General features: G+C 37.8%; 1 protein-coding gene across 5 annotated transcripts in view; it reads right to left on the bottom strand.

Moving 5' to 3' along the window:
* LOC117394780 (SWI/SNF-related matrix-associated actin-dependent regulator of chromatin subfamily D member 3) overlaps nucleotides 1–22,768 on the bottom strand; it is an 88,115-nt gene that overhangs the window by 45,495 nt on the left and 19,852 nt on the right. For 2 of the 5 annotated variants that reach the window (XM_059018234.1, XM_033993345.3), the window contains exon 1: nucleotides 1,363–1,643. The exons of 2 other annotated variants lie outside the window; for them this stretch is intronic. Coding sequence is in view for 2 of the 3 variants with exons in the window: in XM_033993345.3 (XP_033849236.1) it covers nucleotides 1,363–1,440 (78 nt within the window). In the remaining variant the exon portion in view is untranslated. Of the gene's footprint in view, nucleotides 1–1,362; nucleotides 1,645–22,768 lie in introns of those variants that run through there. One more of the 5 variants, XM_033993343.3, reaches the window with a different exon arrangement.

Genomic DNA, 22,768 nt, shown 5'->3' with positions numbered 1-22,768 from the left:
GTAGATTATATGTGGGGCATTACAGCTATGGCCAAAGGTTTTGCATCACCCTGTAGAATTAACTAATTTTCCATAATCGAATGAAACCAGCTAAATAATGTTATGTTAACATATTGAATTATCTACACTTTGTCATTTTCCATATACTTAACAAAAAACTGACAAATTGAAAAATGTGAACTTTTGAAATCTAACATGAAATACTGTACTACTATTATGTCTTCCGGTAGACTTTTGCAATATCATTTTGTAGTTTATTTGACTACATGATGTTAAATAAAAGATCCAAATTATGTTAATATAGTTATTTTTAAATGATCAATCATAAAATTCTAGGTGACGCAAAAATGTTGGCCATAGCTGTACAACCCACCTTTGACAATGCTTTTTTCGAACATTTTGGGCAAATGCAAATGTTTGAAAATTCAGTAATTTGTCCTGGAACTCATACATCACACTTTTTATGTTAAGCTATATATATATATATTATATATATATATATATATATATATATATATATATATATATATATATATATATATATATATATATATATATAATAATAAAAACCAAGACACTCATCTGCAGCATGCACTGACACCCAACACTGCATATAGAACCTCCAGGGTACCTGGCCTTGAAGCATGTGGTGCCACAGTGCCTTCAGAGCCACCCCCTGCTTAAATCACTGATCACTGGGTGATAATCAATACAGTGGAGAGGTGTTCAGTAGCACTTATACAGTAGGTTCCTGTCTGGGACACTAGCAGCTGTGTGTTAGTCCTGGGAACTTCCCATACAATTCAAGAGGAACTCATTTACACTGACTGAAAAAGAAACAACCAGACTTTACCCACCAGAATTCAAAGAAAACTAGGGTTACACATTAAAAAAGTTAATTCAGTAGCCCATCTCCGCCTGGTATGCTGTCTGCTGTTTATCTGAAGCCAACATCAATGCCTAATTCCACAATTACTTAAAATAATAAGCTAACCAACAATTCACTATGAAAAATACTTTTAAAAGGGTCACAAAAAGAAAATATCATTCGTCAACACAATAAGAACAGGCCTTGCAATCCAAACATAATTCCAAAGCAAAGTTTGTGGCTTTTCAAATTAAGCAGCCCACATGGCTCTTCTGAATGAAAGCTGCAGTAGAAAAGCTTTTTTTGTGTGTGACTACAAAGCCCATCTCCCCAGCTCCCCGCAGCTCCCTCCCTCCTCTATAAAAAGAAACGGTAAGAGAAATAACCTTCAGACTGCCTTTGCAGTGACCCCTCACGCTTTCAACCTCTCAGAGTTCACTTTAAAAAAAAAAAAAACTCTCCCAGCAGTGGCTGTATCAGAGAGCAGCACTCACCACACCATGGACTAGGAATTCAAAGAGTTTGCTTTTGGTAGCTTTTCGGGCTCCTCCTGCAGTCTCCTCTGTAGCCATTTATTAATACGTTCCTTTGGCTTTCTTATTCTCTTCCTTGCCTTTCTTCTTCTTACCCCCTTTCCCTCCTACTCTCTTTTCTATTCCTCTGCTTGATTCTCTCTCTCTCTCTCTCTCTCTCTCTCTCTAAAAGTGTGTTTCCCAAGCAGTCCCTCTGGCTCTCACACTCTAGACGAGCTGTCTTTCAAAAGCTGTGGAGGGAGGGTGGGGGCTACAAGGGGGTTTTCTGACCGGCCCACCCTCATGGCCCCCCACGCAGCTGTTGCATTCCATTGGTTGATAAGCCCAAGCTGTCTGACTGGCTGCCGGTGGTCCTGGTGTTTATGCACTGGCTGGAAGAAAAGTTTGTTTTAAAGTTATCAATTCTCCTTGCTGAAGAGAAATGTGAGAGCCCTACCGTAAAGAGTTCATTCGCAAAAAAGAAGAAATGTTTTTTTAAAGGAACACTGGCACTGATTATTTAGAATTTATTCTGAAAACTATTAGATAAATACAGTCAGGTCTGTGAATGCCTGTAAAGAACATGACTTAACTGAGCAAAATAGAACATGAGTTTAACCCTCTGCAGTCCATTTATTAAGTGCGTGTCAGGCGCATCAGGTCCAATTTATTTTCACACACGCAGTTAATTTTAGACGCACTGTCAAACGGGTCCACAGTCAAACGGGTTTAAAAGGCCCTGCATATCAACAAAGTACTCACTAGGCATCTCCAGCCCCGCCCCACCCTTTCGTTCGCTATAGATTTCACATATGCTAAGAAATAAATAATAATAATAATAATAATAGTCGTACATGCCGATCAATCATCTCCTGATCACTCGTTTTTATCACCAAACGCCTCAATAATGCGATCCAAGTCATTATTTTATTACTATAACATCTGAAAAAAGCTCTGCAAATGTCCATGATATTCTCTGAGCGCTGATGCAGTCACAGGCAGCTTGTTTCCTTATGGCCGCCCCTATCTGATCCTAAGGGCAAGTATGACTATTCATGAGATACGCCTTTTTTTTTTTTCGGCTTGTCTCGGCTCCTGTCACTCCCACTCGGCCATTGAATGGTTTTCTCGGCATTTTCCGGAGAAAAAACGACTAGAAACCCGTTTTTTGCGTCTTTTTGATGATGTCGGACAGGGTCCGACATTGGACCGGATAGGAAAAATTGCAATGTCGGACCAGTTCCGACATAGGACCGCAAAGGGTTAAAGTTGAACTAGTTTTGAAAACAATGAATTTGCTCAAAACTGCTTTTCTGTCCTTAGTAAGTTGATAATTACAGCAGTATGGATCATTTAAAAAAAATCTACACTTTAATCATTTTCAGAATTTAAAGATCCAATATCATAGTTAAAAATTCATAGCGTTGGGGCTCCCAAGTGGCGCATCCGGTAAAGGCGCGCCACGTGGAGTGCAGGATGCACCCTATAGCCTGGAGGTTGCCGATTCAAGTCCAGGCTATTCCACTGCCAACCATGGACAAGTGTTCCCAAGGGGTGGCGCACAATTGGCCGAGCATCGTCCGGGTGGGGAGGGCATAGGTCAGCCAGGGTATCCTCGGCTCACCGCGCACCAGTGACCCCTGTAGGCTGGCTGGGCACCTGCAAGCTTGCTTGTAAGCTGCCCAGAGCTGTGCTGTCCTCCGATGCTCTGAGGTGGCTGCATGGCAGGCCTGCAGAGTGAAAAGAAGCAGTCGGCTGACGGCACACATTTCGGAGGACAGGGTGTGTTCGTCTTCACTGCTCCCGAGTTAGCACGGGGGTGGTAGCGGTGAGCTAGGCCTAAAATAATACAATTGACTATTTCAAATTGGGAGAAAAATGGGGTAAAAATCAATTGGTGAAAATAAAAAACTCATAGTGTTGTCATGCATTTTTCTCAATTACAAACAACTGAAAACTGAAAAAGTTTTTCATTTTCCCATTGTCGGGTAACCTGAGCGAATATATTGTTCATTTTTCAATTTACATCCCAGAAATAAAATTCCAGCCAGCTTGAAATAACACCAACTTGTTTTTAAAAGACTGCAGGAATCAAAAGCAGGACAACCAAGTACTGGTTCTGAGCGGTCTTGGTATTTAATTTACTGGATACAATTACTGTTGCAGAAGGCATCTTATGGAAATTTAGAAATAGCGTTTTAATGCAGAAATGTAACATGCCTAAAACCAATAGGCCATTGGGTTCATTCAACCCTGAGGTATCCTAGCAACCTGACCAGCTACTTTCTGTAACTTAGCTCTGGGGGACTCTACAGTGAGAATAGTAGGGGCATCTACTGACTTTTATTGTGGTGCAACTGTTACTACCTGACTAGAAAGAATAAGGACACTAGGAATCAGTACAGCAAGGTCCAACACATCGTACAGGTATTGCTGTAAATTATATTGACGTGATACTGGCTCTTTAATACTAGAAGGCCAACAAAATACTCGGATATATATTAAAAAGTGTTGAATTTAAATCAAGGAAAGTAATGTTAAAACTTTATAATGCATTACTAAGACCTCATCTAGAATATTGTGTTCAGTTCTGATCACCTCGCTACAAAAGGAATATTGCTGCTCTAGAAAGAATCCAAAGAAGAGTGACCAGAATTATTCCAGGTTTAAAAGGCATGTCGTATGCAGACAGGCTAAAAGAACTGAATCTATTCAGGCTTGAACAAAGAAGACTATGCGGCAATCTGATTCAAGCATTCAAAATTCAAAAAGGTTTTGACAATGTCGACCCAAGGGACTTTTTCGACCTGAAAAAAGAGACAAGGACAAGGGGGCACTTTTTACACAGAATTGTGAGGGTCTGGAACCAACTCCCCAGTAATGTTGTTGAAGCTGACACCCTGGGATCCTTCACTCTGCTTGATGAGATTCTGGGACCAATAAGCTACTAACAACCAAACGAGCAAGATGGTCCGAATGGCCTCCTCTCGTTTGTAACCTTTCTTATGTTCTTATATACAGTACAATGCACACAGATATACAGCTATGGACAAAACATTTGCATCACCTGTAAAACTACAAAGTGGTGTGTAATTCAATATGTTAACGTCTTTATTCATCAAGTCTCATTCAACTTTATGAAGCTAAATAATTTAATTCTATAGGGGGATGCAAAAACTTTGGCTGTAGCTGTATGTCTGCATAATACACTGTGGGTTAGATTCACAAAGCTATGTACTCCAAGTCTTTGTTAGTGCATTTCTTTCTGAAAGCGAATAAAAAACACTGTCAGCCTACTTACAAGCTCTAGAATGAAATGCCTGAGTCGTTTACATTGCTGTACCCTTGAGCAAGGTACTTTACCTAGATTGCTCCAGTAAAAAACCCAACTGTATAAATGGGTAATTGTATGTAAAAAAAAAAAAAAAAGTGATATCTGTATAATGTGAAATAATGTATAATGTAATATATTGTAACAATTGTAAGTTGCCCTGGATAAGGACGTCTGCTAAGAAATAAAATAATAATAATAATAATAATAATAATAATAATAATAATAATAATAATAATAATAATAATAATAATACTGGGGGGTTTGTTCCAGACTCTCACAATTCTGTGTAAAAAAGTGCCTCCTTTTTCTGTTCTGAATGCCCCTTTATCTAATCTCCATTTGTGACCCTTGGTCCTTATTTCTTTTTTCAGGTCGAAAAAGTCCCCTGGGTCGACATTGTCAATACCTTTTAGAAAATTTTGAATGCTTGAATCAGATCACAGCGTAGTCTTCTTTGTTCAAGACTGAACAGACTCAATTCTTTAAGCCTGTCTGCATACGACATGCCTTTTGAACCCGGGATAATTCTGGTCGCTCTCAGCAATATCCTTTTTGTAACGAGGTGACCAGAACTGAATACAATATTCTAGGTGAGGTCTTACTAATGCATTGTAAAGTTTTAACATTACTTCCCTTGATTTAAATTCAACACTTTTCACAATATATCCAAGCATCTTGTTGGCCTTTTTTATAGCTTCCTCACATTGTCTAGATGAAGACATTTCTGAGTCAACATAAAATCCTAGGTCTTTTTCATAGATTCCTTCTTCAATTTCAGTTTGCTTAAGTTTGCTTACTATAACAGAATCTAAATCATTAATGTAGATTAGGAATAGCAGAGGACCTAATACTGATCCCTGTGGTACACCACTGGTTACCTCACCTCATTTTGAGGTTTCTCCTCTAATCAGTACTTTCTGTTTTCTACATGTTAACCACTCCCTAATCCATGTGCATGCATTTCCTTGAATCCCTACTGCGTTCAGTTTGAGAATTAATCTTTTATGCGGGACTTTCTCAAAAGCTTTCTGGAAATCTAAATAAACCATGTCATTTGCTTTGCAATTATCCATTGTCGATGTTGCATCCTCAAAAAAATCATGCAGATTAGTTATTACTTTATTCGTATTCATCAAATTGCTGTTTAACCTAAGAGAATGTTTATAAACACTCTTTTAAAAACAGTCCTTAAAAAGCATCCTTGTGAATACAAGTCATTTCCATTCAACAGCTGTTGAAAACCTGTTGCAAAGTGAGTTTTGTTGGGTCTCAGACCATATCCTGGTAAACAACCGTCCATGTCAAAAAACACAAACACAACTGCTGCAAGACTGAGACACAGACTGTCTCTCCTGTCCTTCTAACTGCAGGATGTACACCAAGACCCAGCTTACAGATGTAGCATAAAGAATAATATAACCCTAAAAATATGAAGTAACTACCTCAAATGCTTTCGCACAGTGGTGACAGCAGCTTTACAAAAAAGAAATACAAAAAATGTCAGGCAATGCTTAGCTTTTCAGCATCCACAATCCAACCTGACTTAGAGAATTGAAGAATTATATTTCAGGTTTCATTCATAACTTTCTCCTGTGTTCACACTGACCAGCTAGAGGTCATCAGTTCACATTGACAAAATGAATTATTATTTCATGATTACTTCCAAATAAACCAAACCATGTTTTATACAATATGTTCACATAAATGTAGCATGGAATTCTTTTTTTTATACAAACTCTAGATGTGTAATAATCATTTGGAAGCGTCTTATGTTAAAATATTTTTTTTATGGTTTCGCTGTATGTATTTGGGTCGTGTCAAACATAAATAACTTGATAAAGATGGCGGATTTGCACTGGGTACCACGTGCAGGCTCATATTCCCTACTGCAGGTGGAATCAGAGGTACAGTAAGGAGGCCAACATGACTGTCCAGGAGGGGGGTTCAGTATATGTAGCACACCCTTCAAGCCCCTAGAGAGCAGTTACATGTCTTAAAGTGATGCACATACATGTACTTATGGAGAAAGTGGCCTGTGTGAACAAGTAAAAACAATAAAAAATAAACTAATTCCTTTCACTTAGCAGAAAATGAAAGAAAATAGTTTAGAACAATTTGTTTTCAAAAGTGGTTGAAATATTTTCTTTAGTTTTTTAACATTCAGATTTTGCTTTATAATTTTAAATTCAAATATTTTACACCATAATTCTTACCGTAACTGAAAACTACAGGTACAATATTAGTGAATTAAAGCATTTTATCCTGAAAAGATAGGAGTGCAAGACTAAAGAGAACACACAATAAACAATACGAAGATAAACTGCACTTTATGCTTTCATTTCAACGAACACAAGAGGCAGTCAATCAGAATCATGGATTAACACAAAATAAACAAATCCTCCCCTCCAGGAGGAACGAAAGGATTGAATCAGCCTATCGGTGACTTGCTTTGTTAACAAGCATGCTCTTCGGCAGGAACTGCCAAATCACTCACTTATTCGATTGGCTGTGCCTTTCAAACTCTTGTTAGTCACAGTCAATGATTCTAGCTGCCCTTTTGCTGCCAGTCAAACTAACAGGCGGCTTCAGTCTCTGCCCGTCAAGCTTTTGAAACCGTCTCTGGCGGGTATTTCCCAGTTAACAGAAAAGCTGCAATCATTCCTCTCAAACACAGCATGTAGAAACACAATCCATCTCTACGCTGCCTCAGAGAAAGCTTTCAAAAAACACAAAACAAATGATGAACAAATATTTGGGTTGATGTGCTGTGATCTGGAATTCATATAGCTGTTCTTTCATGGAGTTTTAAGAGGACCTAGGATTCTAACAAAAGGGCCATTTACTAAACAGATGATGCTCTTAAACTGCACTTTCCTCCTAGAGAAAATGTTATTCAGAGGCTAAAAGGAGCAATTAGTTAGCATGCCTAGTGTCACCGTGCTGCCATGAGAACTCTCTATAAAATAAAAGGGCCTTTCATTGAAAACAAAAAAATAGATAAATGATTTATTTCCCAGGCAAATTCCACACAAGACAACTTCCTTTAAATTCTGAAACCTTTAACCTCCTTGGGTACTTCAGCTTCACAGAAATGGCCTGAATATAGGACTGGAACTTGATCCATGGATCAAAATGGATTGTGTTCCATTTCCAGTAAAAATGGGCCAACCTAATGTATCTAATGTGACCCACGTAAGGTAGGGACCAAGCCGTGAAATCGTCACAGAAAATCAAATTCGCTTATGATGCGCCATTTGGTAATATCTTATAAAAATAATTTCTCACTGAATGTGTAACACTTCCAAAGAGAGCTTTGCAAACTTTGTACTGTAGTACTTGCACAGTGAATCTGGCCCTTTGGGAGTTACAAGATCAAGGGATAGGGTTTGCCAAGAAAAAAACAAACATATCAAGGTTTTCATGAAAGCTTTTACATACTTCCCTAAACTACACTGCACTTTTAAACCCCAAAGTCAGCCGTATTTGGTAAAATCACTGACTGTAAACAAAGAAAGGAATTTTTTTTGCTGCCTGTTACATGTTACTGTCCCTTACCTCATGTTGCTGTCCCTTACCTCATGTTGCTGTCCCTTACCTCATGTTGCTGTCCCTTACCTCATGTCACTGTCCCTTACCTCATGTTGCTGTCCCTTACCTCATGTTACTGTCCCTTACCTGATGTTGCTGTCCCTTACCTCATGTTGCTGTCCCTTACCTCATGTCGCTGTCCCTTACCTCATGTCGCTGTCCCTTACCTCATGTTGCTGTCCCTTACCTCATGTTACTGTCCCTTACCTCATGTTGCTGTCCCTTACCTCATGTCACTGTCCCTTACCTCATGTTGCTGTCCCTTACCTCATGTTGCTGTCCCTTACCTCATGTTGCTGTCCCTTACCTCATGTTGCTGTCCCTTACCTCATGTTGCTGTCCCTTACCTCATGTTACTGTCCCTTACCTCATGTTACTGTCCCTTACCTTGCTATGATGTTTGCAGTCATTCTGAGTTGTTCTTATTGCAATCAGGTGTCTGTGTTAAGATGCTTTGACTATGAATTCAGGAACTGTTCTTTGGGTCTAGTTGTCTGTTTAGACATATGTAATGTGTTTATATTAGTAACCAGTGTATCTTAAGCAAAAGTGCCAAATCACTAGATGGCACTGGCTCTTACTTCTATAAAGACACTTTGGCTAATCTAGCTTATGTATGTCTGTATGTCTATGGCAGGTAACTAGAAGTAAAGAGCATCCCCTGAACACCTAGTCAAAGCACCTTAACACAAAGCACACAACACAACATTTAAAAAGACAGCCGCTGAGTCATTGCAATAACAACTCAACTCAGAACGAGTGCAACCAAGAAAAAAGGAGTTTGACAGGAAACTCAATTTGAAATGACTTTTTAAAGCCAGTTTTAGTAAATATATTTGGTTTTATTCTTTTTTTACTGTTATACATCATTAGACCTAATTCTGCAAAAAAAAAGTGCTCTGCTTAAGATTAATACAAAGGACAGTAGATTATAATGCTGTAAAAGGATGCAAGGCCACTTTAAGTAATTGCATTGTATTGTATGCCGGAACCCCCCTTAGGGCCCCCCCCCCCCCCCCTTCTCAAACACCAACTGCACCAAATGGTAATGTCCCACTCAGTAGAAATAAAGAGAATCAAAGAGACTAGCGGTCAAAGGCAGCTGCAATCAGCAAGCTGGCAGGTCCTGGGCTTGTGTGGGGGAGAGGAGCCTGGACCTTGCGTGTGCATTCCTTCTCAGCGGGACACAGCTTGAGCCCAGAGTCAGCCTGCATGGAAGTCCTTGGGGCTACAGATACTGTTCAGCCCCTGATCTCTGTGCAGAGCCGAGCATGCATGCATAAAAAAAAAAAGTTAATTCTGCTTCATTGTGAAGGTCAGCACTTGGCCTAACTGCAGGGCTTTATTTAGGCGGGGAGGGGGTTAAGGAGAAGGAGGAGATTTAACTCTTTCACTGCATAGCCTCCTGCTCTAACTGTGTACAATAATACCAGCTTGTGAGGTCCAGGCATTGTTATTGATTTTAATTGCAGATTCTAGACAATACAATAGCTGGTCTGCTTTATACATAAGTAAGCTATAACCTTTGAGAGGGTGTATGGCTATTGTGTAAACCAGTCCAGGTAAATTGTAGAATATTTCATTTTTTATCTCCACCTTTTAAAGACATTCTATTTTCACCATCAGTGAATTATCAAACAAAATAAAAATAATTCCTATATAAAAATAACAACAGACACATGAAATGTCCCCTTCTTGTACTGGACAGAGTGATCTTTAGCAGAAATATTTCAGCTCTTTTATGCAGCTGGTGTCTTTTTTCATTGAAGATATTTAAGAAATCGTGCAGCTCGATGCAGTGTGTTCAATCATTTACCTGAAGCAAACTGAACCAGCTGCCAGGTTCCTAAATGCAGTGTAACAGGAAGTGCTTCAATAAGGCAAACGTTTCCTGTATTTATTTTAAGTGATAAAAAATATGTTTATTTACACTATTCTTTCAAAAATAGGAATTTTCACGGGAACTACATATTACATGGCAATGGGTAAATTTCCCAGAAATTGTGAAATCCGTAAAACAAATCCAGCCTTACTCATAGTTTGTATCAGATGGATGGCTTGTATCAAATAATTTGATACAAACTATCTGATACAAAGACAATTTGGATGGCTGAATAAGGTCAATACCAGGGACTACCACATAAGTCAACTCTCATTAATATGAATTTAAAGAAACTGTCAAAAAAATGGTCATCAGTAATTCTTATTATAAGGAGTCTAAGCCAAATCCATACTGTGACTTTTAATTTGAGTTACAGTAACACTGAAATCAAGTTTAATTTCCAGTACAATGAAAAGCATTATAAATGTAAAAGTACTGTGCATTTTTTGAAAATACAGTACGCTTTTAAAAAGTATACATTGCAACTCGAAACCTGTGTGGCGGCGGCTTGCCATGGGTTCAGCGGGAAGAAAGACACACTGCAACAAGGGATTTCTTTGGCGCTGGAAAGGCCGTTTATTGCTGAATTGGATTGGCGCTTGTAAGTGCCATTGTTTTATAGAAATGGACTGGCGCTTATAAGTGCCATTGTTTTATAGAAATGGATTGGTGCTTATAAGTGCCATTGTTTTAGCTCGCAAATGATCTTAGCTCTTGCTGCTGTCACTCTCTCAGCACACTCTTACCAAACAGCATGCAGGCTGCACCTTATATAGAGTCAGCAAGTGGGAAAGAGTGGACCTGGTTGGAACCAGGCTGCAGCAGCTGCACAGACAGACAGACAGTGAACACCATATACACTATTAACAACACAAATCCCGCCCCCCAGCAGTTCAGCACCAGAAAGTCCCACTCGGCAGTCTGCAGGATCCAACGCTACACTGTCCCATTCTGATCACAGGCATTTTTAAACCAAAAGAAGCAAGGTGTCCTAAACATCAGGGTGTTGAGCGATTCGGAAACACTGACGACTTGCATCCACAATTTTGCTGTTCAAAGGCCTGTATTATTGTATCCCGGTTTTTCAGAATAGTTGAGAAAGAGTTCATGGGAATGTTGAAATCTGCAGCAACATCTTTTTTTTTTTCTATGGAGGTGCATTACCCACTGCTTTCAACGCCTCCACTTTTGTCTGCAAGGATAATACATGTTTTATTCTATGCTTCATGGAAATGGAATTGATGTGTGAGCACGACAGCAACTCATAAGATCAGTATTCCCAAAACAGCACTAAAATACAGTACAGAGGCGCTAATCTGGATGCAAGTTAATACATTTCCCAATATCCTTTACAATCAGCTGTTTGAACTAAGGCAATTTGTTTTATTCACATTTTTTGGCGAGCTCCAAAATAATTTACACAATTTGTGTTAAGTGATTTTATATTGAAAGAAGTCACTTCCAATAAGCAACTGCTAAATTCATAGTATCATAATAAATAATATGGAAATCACATGGATTTTGCTAGCATGGTGCGCCAAACTGTCATTTAGGGTTCTAAATGACTTCCTGTTCATTTAGAGATAATTTGAAATAAACTGGAAGTCATTTGAAGATATCTCTAAATGACTTCCTGTGAAAATATTTTTTTGAATGATTTAGAGATATCTCCAAATGAACAGGAAGTTATTTCGAGATATCTCTAAATGAACATGAAGTTATTTCGAGATATCTTCAAATGATTTAGAGATATCTTTAAATGAAAAGGAAGTCATTTAGAGATATCTTCAAATAATTTAGATATCTTTAAAACACAAATGACAGTTTGGCGTACCATGCTTGCAAAATCTATGTGGTTTTCATATTATTTAAAGATATCTGTAATCAATTTGAGATATCTTTATTTCATTTTTAGATAACTGATTGATTTACAGATATTTCTAATTGATTTACAGTTATCTTAAAATTAATTTTAGATATCTTATAAACTGCTCAATTAAAGATATCTGTAATTCAATTTGACATATCTCAAAATGTTTTACAGATATCTGTAAATATTTCAAGATATCTTAAAATACAATTTGAGATATCTCTAAATGATCATTTGGCTTGCCATGTGGAAGGGGTATTGTGTGACAGTGGATAATTTTTACATGTCACCTGTACTTACTGATTTGTTAGCTGCTGAAAAAATGGACACCCTCAGAACTGTCAGGCGCAAAAGGAAAGATTTACCTGCAGGCTTCGCAAAGGAGAAACTGAAGAAAGGGGACATTGTTGATTTTCAACGTGGCAAAGAGATGGCTCTGAAGTGGCAAGACAAAAAAAACTGTTTGTCTTATGAGCACCACCCACAATTCCACAACAACAGTTCTGCTGAAGAAACAGGGGGATGATGTAGTCAAGCCTAGGGTGGTTTGTGACTACAATAACAGAATGGGAGGTACAGATCGGAGTGACCAGGAACTCTCATTTTACCCCTCCACAAGAAAGCAGCAGAAGAAATATTACAAGAAAATATTTTGGCATCTTGTAGACCAGGCTCTTTGGAATGCCTTTCTGCTGTTTACCAAGAACTCCCCACAGGCATGCTTTGAATTCTTTGAATTCAGGATGCAAGTAATTGAGCAGCTAATGGAGAAGTATGCAGATCCTGACATGGTGTCTTCCAAGGGTCGACCAAGCAGCACAGCCAACCCTCTGCGTCTGACCGGTCGTCTTGAACCATGCTTTGAAATCTGGCTATGACTTTTTACCACACTATTGTTATTATAATGCTGTAATTGTAAACAAATTGTTGTTATTTTGTTATTTAAGTTCTATTGAAATAATATATTTCCATTTTTCATAATAACAATAAAACTGTGTATTTTTAAAAATAAAGCAAAAATTGTTTTGAAAACTGTCCATATTGCTTACTTGAGGGCTAAGAATGAAAAATCTGCAAAAAAAAAATGAAGTAAAAAAAATAAGCCAATTTTTTACATGTCTTAATCCACGTAAAAATCGATAGCACACAAGCAGATACCACTTAAAATACAAGTATGTGGACCGGTGGCCTTTAGAGGTAACATATAAGTACATATCTATATTTTAGTTGACATGTTTAATTTCCATATGCCTTAAATCCTTGTAGTTGCAGTCCTCCTTATCACCAATTCCTTTCCTCTTTTACCCAAATTACCCTTACTCTAAATCCCTATACAGGATTTGAAATATCACCAGTTTCAGTCACCCAGATGGACCACAAGAGGGTGCTAAAGATACTAAATACAAGCTGTCAGACTGATGACTATGGGCACAGAATGTCCAGCATTTTAACATAGATAAGAACATAAGAACATAAGAGCGTTTACAAATGAGAGTAGGCCATTCGGCCCATCTTGCTTGTTTGGTTGTTAGTAGCTTATTGATCCCAGGATCTCATCAAGCAGCTTCTTGAAGGATCCCAGCGTGTCAGCTTCAATAACATTACTGTCAGCTTCAACAACATTATATGTACTGTGCAGCGATTGTAGAGTTCTTACAGGGCCACAGGAGGCAAACATCTTGTGTAGTTTTGATGCAAATTTCCTACATCCTGATTGGCTGCTGACATTTCAATAATAAGAAAATGACCAATAGATTGGCTTGGATTTCATTTTCTTCCGTCAGGGAAATCACAGTTCGATTATCTATAAACCATGAGCCATTTTATAAGCACAAAAACACACTTAATGGTGTGGCTTGTACTGATACAACCAACTTCTCAGGTAGCTGAAGGTACTCATCTGCGTCTGATGTTTCAAAACGCAGCTGAGGCGTGGGTTGTATCTATTCTCCTTTGTTATTGATTACATAGAAGCCATGTATACTTTAGTGCAATACAGGTTCAGAAAACATATCCATAGTGCATAATAATGCTTAGAACATTAACAACTGTGCCTAGGCACTCATGCACTACAGCTTGTGAAGTATTTTTCCACTGCTGTTTGACAAATTCAATAGTTTTTTGGGAAATAAAAACGTGAAGCAGTTTTAGAAGTACTTTAAGTAGGGATGGAACGGTTATGATTTTCCCACACTGAAATCCAACCCAAACGATACTAACAAAAGATAAAACCGAAACCGAATTTTTTGTAATTTGCTGCCGCATTCTACCTGCATATTGACTGAATTCAAGTTCTACTCAGACGTGATTTGCATGTGATTTGCCACTTACAACTGACCATGGTGACACGGGGGCTTACCAGCAAAATAATAAAGAAAAAAGTTGAATGTCTCTTAATACATTCTTTTTTCTTTCTACATTGCGTCTAATTGTATAATACATTGGTGCATTGATGCACTAACACTGAATTGAGCTTATCTGTCACAGTTAAAAAACAGTATATGTAATAATGGTATATCCCTTGACTGCAGTTGGGTTTTTTTTTTGTTTAAAACTTTCATTTCAGATTTTCCAAAAAAACGACTGGCCGTCAAAAACAGCTGAAAGAGTTGATTAATAAACAAACCGATCGTAAGTGACTTGCTCCCTAGTTTGAACTCAAACAGTGTCCCTTGTATGCAGGGTTGTAACTGGGTAGGGGGAAGTGTTCATTTCTCATGAAGTTATGAGCCACTCTTACCTGCCAGTCTCATCTGAAACACAAATGCGAAAGAAAGTGTAAACTGTGCCTGGGACGGACCGGAGAGTCTCCCACTTGAACACCTTGCGCTGGAAAAACAAAATCCTACAGTTCCCTATTCCTGTCTATTTCCATCAAAGATCACACATGTTTACCAAACAGTGCCGTAATGGTCAGGAAAAGAAGGTCCTACAAACAGCTTTCTACACAAAAGAGGTATTTAGTACTGTACCTTATACTGAAGTATAATATACTTTATAATTATACCACTGTGTTTTTGCTGCTGCTACAAATAAATAATATTTATTTTTTATGCAGCTGATCCACTTGGCCACACTTATATTAACATTTCTTATTGCATTTTCACTCCTTCTGCTTACAGTGTATTTATTAGCATTACTAATTAATTTACACCACATGTACCCTGTATTAGGTATGGGTGAACACGTCAAGACTGTTGCAGCCCTTTTACCTCTAGAGGGCAGCAATGAGGTCCAAACGAGATGATCGACTGCAAGACTGAAAATACCTCAGTTCTAATGTTTCTTTGTCGTCAGCGTGGTTTATTGTGAAGCTTTACAATGCATATTCTTAGGGTGTAAATGGCGTTGTGTTAAATGATAAAATTAAGTCAACTCATTAACAAGGAAACCTGTGCACCACTTCCACTTTGCGCGGAACCACCTAGTAATAAATAACCTGAAAACCGAACAAGCAAAAACAACTGTGGTAAAATAAATCACAAACATGTCAATGCAACAAGAGGGTCTTCCTGGTGCAGGCAGTGGCTGACAACAACACTGAAACAGTAGAGTGGTCAAGCAGTAACTGCAAAGAGCCAGGTGTGAGACATTAAGGGCATTTCATCAGACTTCCTTCAAGCTATTTTACATCTACTACTGGGAGAGTATAAATCATCTCTGCCTGATTTCACCAGCAGCAGACCGACCCAAATCAAGCCAGTCAGAGCCTCTGTCAGCCACAATTCGGACTGTGTAAGGGTCAGTAACTGTACTGCAATCTAAAGGTCACACTAACTCTCCATGGTAAATTATTTGAAACATTCAAATATTTAAAAAAATAAAACAAATGCAACAAGAAGTATGCACATAAGTGTATCCCATATATAATTCATTCTATTTAATAAAAGTGGAATTAATTTTAAATAAAATATCATCTTCTCAATGAAAACATAATATATTACAACATTTTTAAATATCATTTTTTTTATTCAATCTATATAAAAATAACAAGAACCCCAAAGAATGCAACCAAAGATACAGCTGCAGTAGCTATCCTTCTGAATTCTCACTCCTGCTGCAGGGCCCCTGAGACTATTTACCTACACTGTTGCTTACAAAACCCCCCAGGAATGTGAAACATTGGCTGGTTTGTAGGTGGGAAGCAGAAACTACAGTCACACAACACACCCTGTACTCTCATATCCTGCTACAAAGACATGTACACACACTGGGCAGGATGAGAACAATCCCTTAACCTCTAGTTGTTTACTGTGGTATACCAGCCATCATGATGAAAGAATAGCAAAGTGCAACCAAGCACGGAAAATCACATCCAAGCTTGCTAAATCCCAGGTACGTATGGTACATTAAGTATAAGCATGGGAAATGAAAATTCACCACGTTATGAGGTAGTTGCAAAACTGTTAACAACCCGATTTAGGTCACTAAATCCCAGCTTTTAAAAAAAGGTCGATCTGTGACCTAGTTCTTGTTTAGCCTCTTAAAAATTACTTTGTACAATTTCTGGGTTGCTTTTTAAATGTTAAGCATGAGAAAATATTTGTAGATTAAAAGGCCTTCACGCGACTCCTTGTCTTTTGTTTGTTTGGAGAGCGTGGTTCTGTTCTGCTGAGAAGCAAAAACAGGAAGTATTTACTTTATTTTATTAGAAAAACTAGAATGTGGCATGTCTCTGTCTCAACACAACAAAGTGCAATCACTCACAGCACAAGCTTGTAGGATATTCAACACACCAGCTTGTAACACAGTCAATTCAGATGATAAAAAATGCAATTGGTCCTTAACCACTTCAGCTCCATGACTTATGCAGGTACGTCAAAAGACAGAGCACTTGCCGTCTATTCTATGGTATTCTATGGGGTTTCTTTCAGCCTGGTCTGTCAGTATGTGTGCTGTATAGGCTCAGGGTGCTGTGGAATGTTAATTTTGCAGTGGAAGGGAGGTTGTGGGTTTGTCTGGTGACATTTTTGGGGAATTTTCAAATAACTATGTAACTTGGACTGATAAAAAGTTGATATAAAATCATTGCTGTTATGTGTTTTTTTAAACCTATACTCAATCAGCAATCTTCGAAGTTTTGTTTCCTACTATTGGCACAGTTAATATTTTTCATTTTTTTGTATTTTTTTCTTAATTTTCTGTCATGAACCCCTCAAAATCTCATAACCGACACCCAATAGAAAACTTGTTAAAACTGAACACTGTTGTTAGATAGATTTATAAAAGTGGTATTTCTAGAATTGTAATTTTTTTGTTATGTATATTTCACCCAATAATTAAAAACTTATTGCTTTTAATTTAAATTATTTAAATTTCTACCTCATAACTGACACTCTATTAAATAACATTTTCATAAAAGTTTTTTTCCTGAAGAAAAAATAAATCCTAAGCAAACAGTACTTAGACCAATGTGGAGTGTTTTGCAAATAGAAAACAAGTATAGCATTTGTTTTTTAAACTTATATTTCATATTTCTTTAAATTCTAATTTTAATTACAATGTTGGTTATGAGTGTGGGGTGTCGGTTATGAAAGCTCTGTGTTGGTTATGAGTTTCTTTCTCAGCACTTCATCTTATAGCTAAATCCTTAGGTGCAATTCATTAAAACATCAGAAGAAAGGGTTACAGACTGCAGGCCGTCCTTCTATATCATATTCCAGTTGACATGGTACCCTTTGTGCCCTTTATTTAAATACATTTAAAAACTATATACAGTGCCGTGAAAAAGTATTTGCCCCGTCTGATTTTCTGCATTTTTGCACATTTTTCACATCGTATTTGGTCAGATTTTTTTGTGGGTTGTAGTAGTATATGAGGGAGTCTGAGAGAAAAAATTACCCCAAAGTTTGGTGCTTCTTTCATTTGTTTGGTGTGCAAGGTAATCAAACATGTAATCTTCAGGTGTGAAAAAGTTATTGCCCACCCAAGTTAACTCAACCCAATTAAAGGGATAATTAGTGTCAGCTGTTTGAGTACTTTGGTTAACAACCAGGCCTGATTTGGGCCAGCCCTGCCCAATATAAATCTGACTAACTTTGGCCCTTACCATCAGAGTGAAGTTGTCAGCACACAGGTTCTAGAGGCACATCATGCCACGAACAAAAGAAATTCCTGAAGACCTCCGGAAAAAAGTTGTTGATGCCTATCAGTCTGGAAAGGGTTACAAAGCCATTGCTAAGGCTCTGGGGCTCCACCGAACCACAGTCAGAGCCATATTGTCCAAATGGAGAAAGTTTGGGACAGTAGTGAATCTTCCCAGGAGTGGCCGTCCTGCCAAAATCTCTCAGAGCAAGGCATAAAATCGTCCAGGGTCACATAGAACCCTAGATCAACATCCAGGGATCTGCAGGCCTCTCTCGCCTCGGCTAAGGTCAGTGTTCATGACTCCACCATCAGAAAGACACTGGGAAAAAATGGGATTCATGGCAGTAGCGCGGTGGAAACCATTGCTCACTAAGAAGAATATGAATGCTCGTCTCAAGTTTGCCAAAAAGCACCTGGATGATCCTCAAAGAGTTCTGGAACAATGTTCTATGGACAGATGAGTCAAAAGTGGAACCTTTTGGCCGACATGGGCCCCGTTATGTCTGGCGAAAACCAAACACTGCATTCCACAGTAAGAACCTCATAGCAACGGTCAAGCATGGTGGTGGTAGTGTCATGGTTTGGGGATGCTTTGCTGCATCAGGACCTGGATCCCTTGCCATTATTGAAGGAACCATGAATTCTGCTCTGTATCAGAGAATTCTACAGGAGAATGTCAGGCCATCCGTCCGTGAGCTGAAGCTGAAGCACAGCTGGGTCATGCAGCAAGACAATGATCCGAAACACACAAGCAAGTCTACATCAGAATTTGTATTTTTCAGTTTGTCTTTCCAGCTTTCTTATCTTTTCCTCAAGGAACTCTGCTTTTTCTGTGGCCTTTATGGTCTTTCTTCTATGGAAGTATTCTCTTCTATCTGTCTTTCCTTCCCAAGACTTCTTCTAGAGCTGCATGGTGATTCATGCGTTTGGACCTGGCCTGCTCCAGATACAGAGGGCCTTTCTGCACTCATAAGAACATAAGAACATAAGAAAGTTTACAAACGAGAGGAGGCCATTCAGCCCATCTTGCTCGTTTGGTTGTTAGTAGCTTATTGATCCCAGAATCTCATCAAGCAGCTTCTTGAAGGATCCCAGGGTGTCAGCTTCAACAACATTACTGGGGAGTTGGTTCCAGACCCTCACAATTCTCTGTGTAAAAAAGTGCCTCCTATTTTCTGTTCTGAATGCCCCTTTATCTAATCTCCATTTATGACCCCTGGTCCTTTTTTCTTTTTTCAAGTCAAAGAAGTCCCCCGGGTTGACATTGTCTATACCTTTTAGGATTTTGAATGTTTGAATCAGATCGCCGCGTAGTCTTCTTTGTTCAAGACTGAATAGATTCAATTCTTTTAGCCTGTCTGCATACGACATGCCTTTTAAACCTGGGATAATTCTGGTTGCTCTTCTTTGCACTCTTTCTAGAGCAGCAATATCCTTTTTGTAACGAGGTGACCAGAACTGAACACAATATTCTAGGTGAGGTCTTACTAATGCATTGTAGAGTTTTAACATTACTTCCCTTGATTTAAATTCAACACTTCTCACAATATATCCAAGCATCTTGTTAGCCTTTTTTATAGCTTCCCCACATTGTCTAGATGAAGACATTTCTGAGTCAACATAAACTCCTAGGTCTTTTTCATAGTTCCCTTCTTCAATTTCACTATCTCCCATATGATATTTATAATGCACATTTTTATTGCCCGCATGCAATACTTTACACTTTTCTCTATTAAATTCCATTTGCCATGTGTCTGCCCAATTTTGAATGCTGTCTAGATCATTTTGAATGACCTTTGCTGCTTCAACAGTGTCTGCCACTCCTCCTATTTTTGTGTCGTCTGCAAATTTAATGAGTTTGCTTACTATATCAGAGTCTAAATCATTAATGTAGATTAGGAATAGCAGAGGACCTAATACTGATCCCTGTGGTACACCACTGGTTACCTCACTCCATTTCGAGGTTTCTCCTCTAATCAGTACTTTCTGTTTTCTACCTGTTAACCACTCCCTAATCCATGTGCATGCATTTCCTTGAATCCCTACTGCGTTCAGTTTGAGAATTAATCTTTTATGCGGGACTTTGTCAAAAGCTTTCTGGAAATCTAAATAAACCATGTCGTATGCTTTGCAGTTATCCATTTTCAATGTTGCATCCTCAAAAAAGTCAAGTAGGTTAGTTAGACATGATCTCCCTTTCCTAAAACCATGCTGGCTGTCTCCCAGGATATTGTTACCATATAAGTAATTTTCCATTTTGGATCTTATTATAGTTTCCATAAGTTTACATATAATAGAAGTCAGGCTTATTGGTCTGTAGTTACCTGGTTCGGTTTTGTCTCCCTTTTTGTGGATTGGTATTACATTTGCTATTTTCCAGTCTGTTGGTACAACCCCTGTGTCAAGAGACTGTTGCATGATCTTGGTTAGCGGTTTGTAAATAACTTCTTTCATTTCTTTGAGTACTATTGGGAGGATCTCATCCGGCCCAGGGGATTTGTTTATTTTAAGAGCTCCTAGTCCCTTTAACACTTCTGCCTCGGTTATGCTAAAGTTATTTAAAACTGGATAGGAACAGGTCGACATGTGGGGCATGTTGTCCGTGTCCTCCTTTGTAAAAACCTGTGAAAAGTAATCATTTAATATATTTGCTATTTTTTTTTCTTCATCTATGATTTTGCCATTTGTGTCTCTTAGACATTTAACCTCCTCTTTGAATGTTCTCTTGCTGTTATAATATTGGAAAAACATTTTGGAATTATTACCCTGATTTACAGGATGTGGTGGTGTTGATTGTGGAGTGACAGTGGTCAGTTCTTTTAGTTGTCGGTCTGTCTTCTGTTTTTTATGAAAAGCCTTTGTTCAATTCTTTCTTCTACCTCTCTGTACCGTATCTGACACTTCACTTACTGGTATGTATTTCTTTTTACTTCTTTCCCTTTCCTTTGCTAGGTACTTATTTTGTCTCTCAATATAATTTTTTCTTCTTTCCCTGTATCTTCTAAACTTCTCACAAATACACAGCTCAGCCTTGCTATATGCAAAGACATCTTATTAATATCTTAACTATCAGCTCTGAGTGAAAATCTGGATCCGGAAGAGAATATAAAACTGATTGTAACCCTAACTATATCTATATAATGGGATTTTAGTGTTATTAATGTGTGACACCCCAAAAAATGATTTGAAGTATACAAGTAAATAATATAAAAATCATAACCGACACTAACTTCTCATAACCAACATTTTTCTTGTTTTTGAAAAGTGTCAGTTATGAGAAAAATTGTAAGGTGTCGGTTGTGAGTTGTCCATTTACAACAAACAGGGCAGCCATTGTTTTCCGATTTCAATGTAATAACAATGAGGATAAAGTAAATTTATATTAAATACATGTACATTTCATAAATATTTTTATTTCCATGTTTTGCTAGCGGTGTTGGTTATGAGCTACACAACTGTGCCAGGCTGCACTAGTGAGTTCAACGGTAATATTTTAAAAATAATGAAGAGCATATTTACCTCTGTCTCCAGTCCTTTCCTACAGAAACCCTTGATCTTTCACCTTGTTTGGAAGACTTTATTGATATGTTATGATTTCTACACAAAAAGTCTGTGGGTGTCGGTTGTGAGATTTTGTGTGCAAAACTCTGTAACATGCATATAATGGTGTATAAATAGAAAATTACATAGCTTTTCTCATATTTAACATATGTTTTTGAAACAACTTAAATACTTCTTTCAGATTTTTGTATAAAAACATAACATTATCATAATTAAATGTATAACATGTCACTCTGAAACTTAAAAATCAAACTCTGGGACAGGGGTCGGTTATGAGATTCAAAATATGAAAGTACAAAAAAAGGCAAAAACATTTTTTAAATGAATTAATAAGTTATTGTGCAGCGTAGATTAAAATGTTACCTTTCTAAAAATATATAATTTTCAATAGGAAATTAATTTGTTTTGAGAAATATGTCAGCCGGACACCATGTTACATAGTTATTTGAAAATTCCCCTTTTATCTAATCACATTTTACACAAACATGCCTTGCACCTGTGAGTGCATTAAGAAGAATGGAAGATGCAGCTGCAAACCACCAGTAATCTAAATGTGTATATATAGTATTTACTTTCATGTTGGTGCAGATTATTTGCAGTATTACTTCTTTACTTTTATTTTATACTGGTATAACTTGCTTGTTATTCTTGCAAATAAAATACATCAACATATAAGATTGATTCAGACACCGGAAGAAAGGAAGAGTTTGATGCGTGATCAAACTTCAATAACTTTGAAAGAAGGTTTTATTTTGTGAAAATGATGATGATGATGACGAAGACCATCATTTGATTTTGTAAGTGAGAGTACTGCAATAGAGCAATACACCCTGCCGTTCATCTCTGCATGCTTTCAAGGTGTTCACATTCCTGTGCGCAAGTAGACAACGACGTGAGCTAGTAATAATGTGCGTGCTATTGTTTACAGGAAGTTTGATTTATTTATCATACATTTTCCATATGTACGTTTTCCTGTTTCTAAAAACTTTATTCTTCAGAAATCTTGTTTTGTATGTATTACCGGAATACTGTTTCCAAATAAAAAATATATATTTTATTGTTCATT

This window comes from Acipenser ruthenus, chromosome 3, assembly GCF_902713425.1.
Source record: "Acipenser ruthenus chromosome 3, fAciRut3.2 maternal haplotype, whole genome shotgun sequence".
Classification (NCBI taxonomy): Eukaryota; Metazoa; Chordata; class Actinopteri; order Acipenseriformes; family Acipenseridae; genus Acipenser; species Acipenser ruthenus.
Note: the sequence above shows the minus strand (reverse complement) of the source record. Positions and strands in the feature narration are given on the sequence as shown.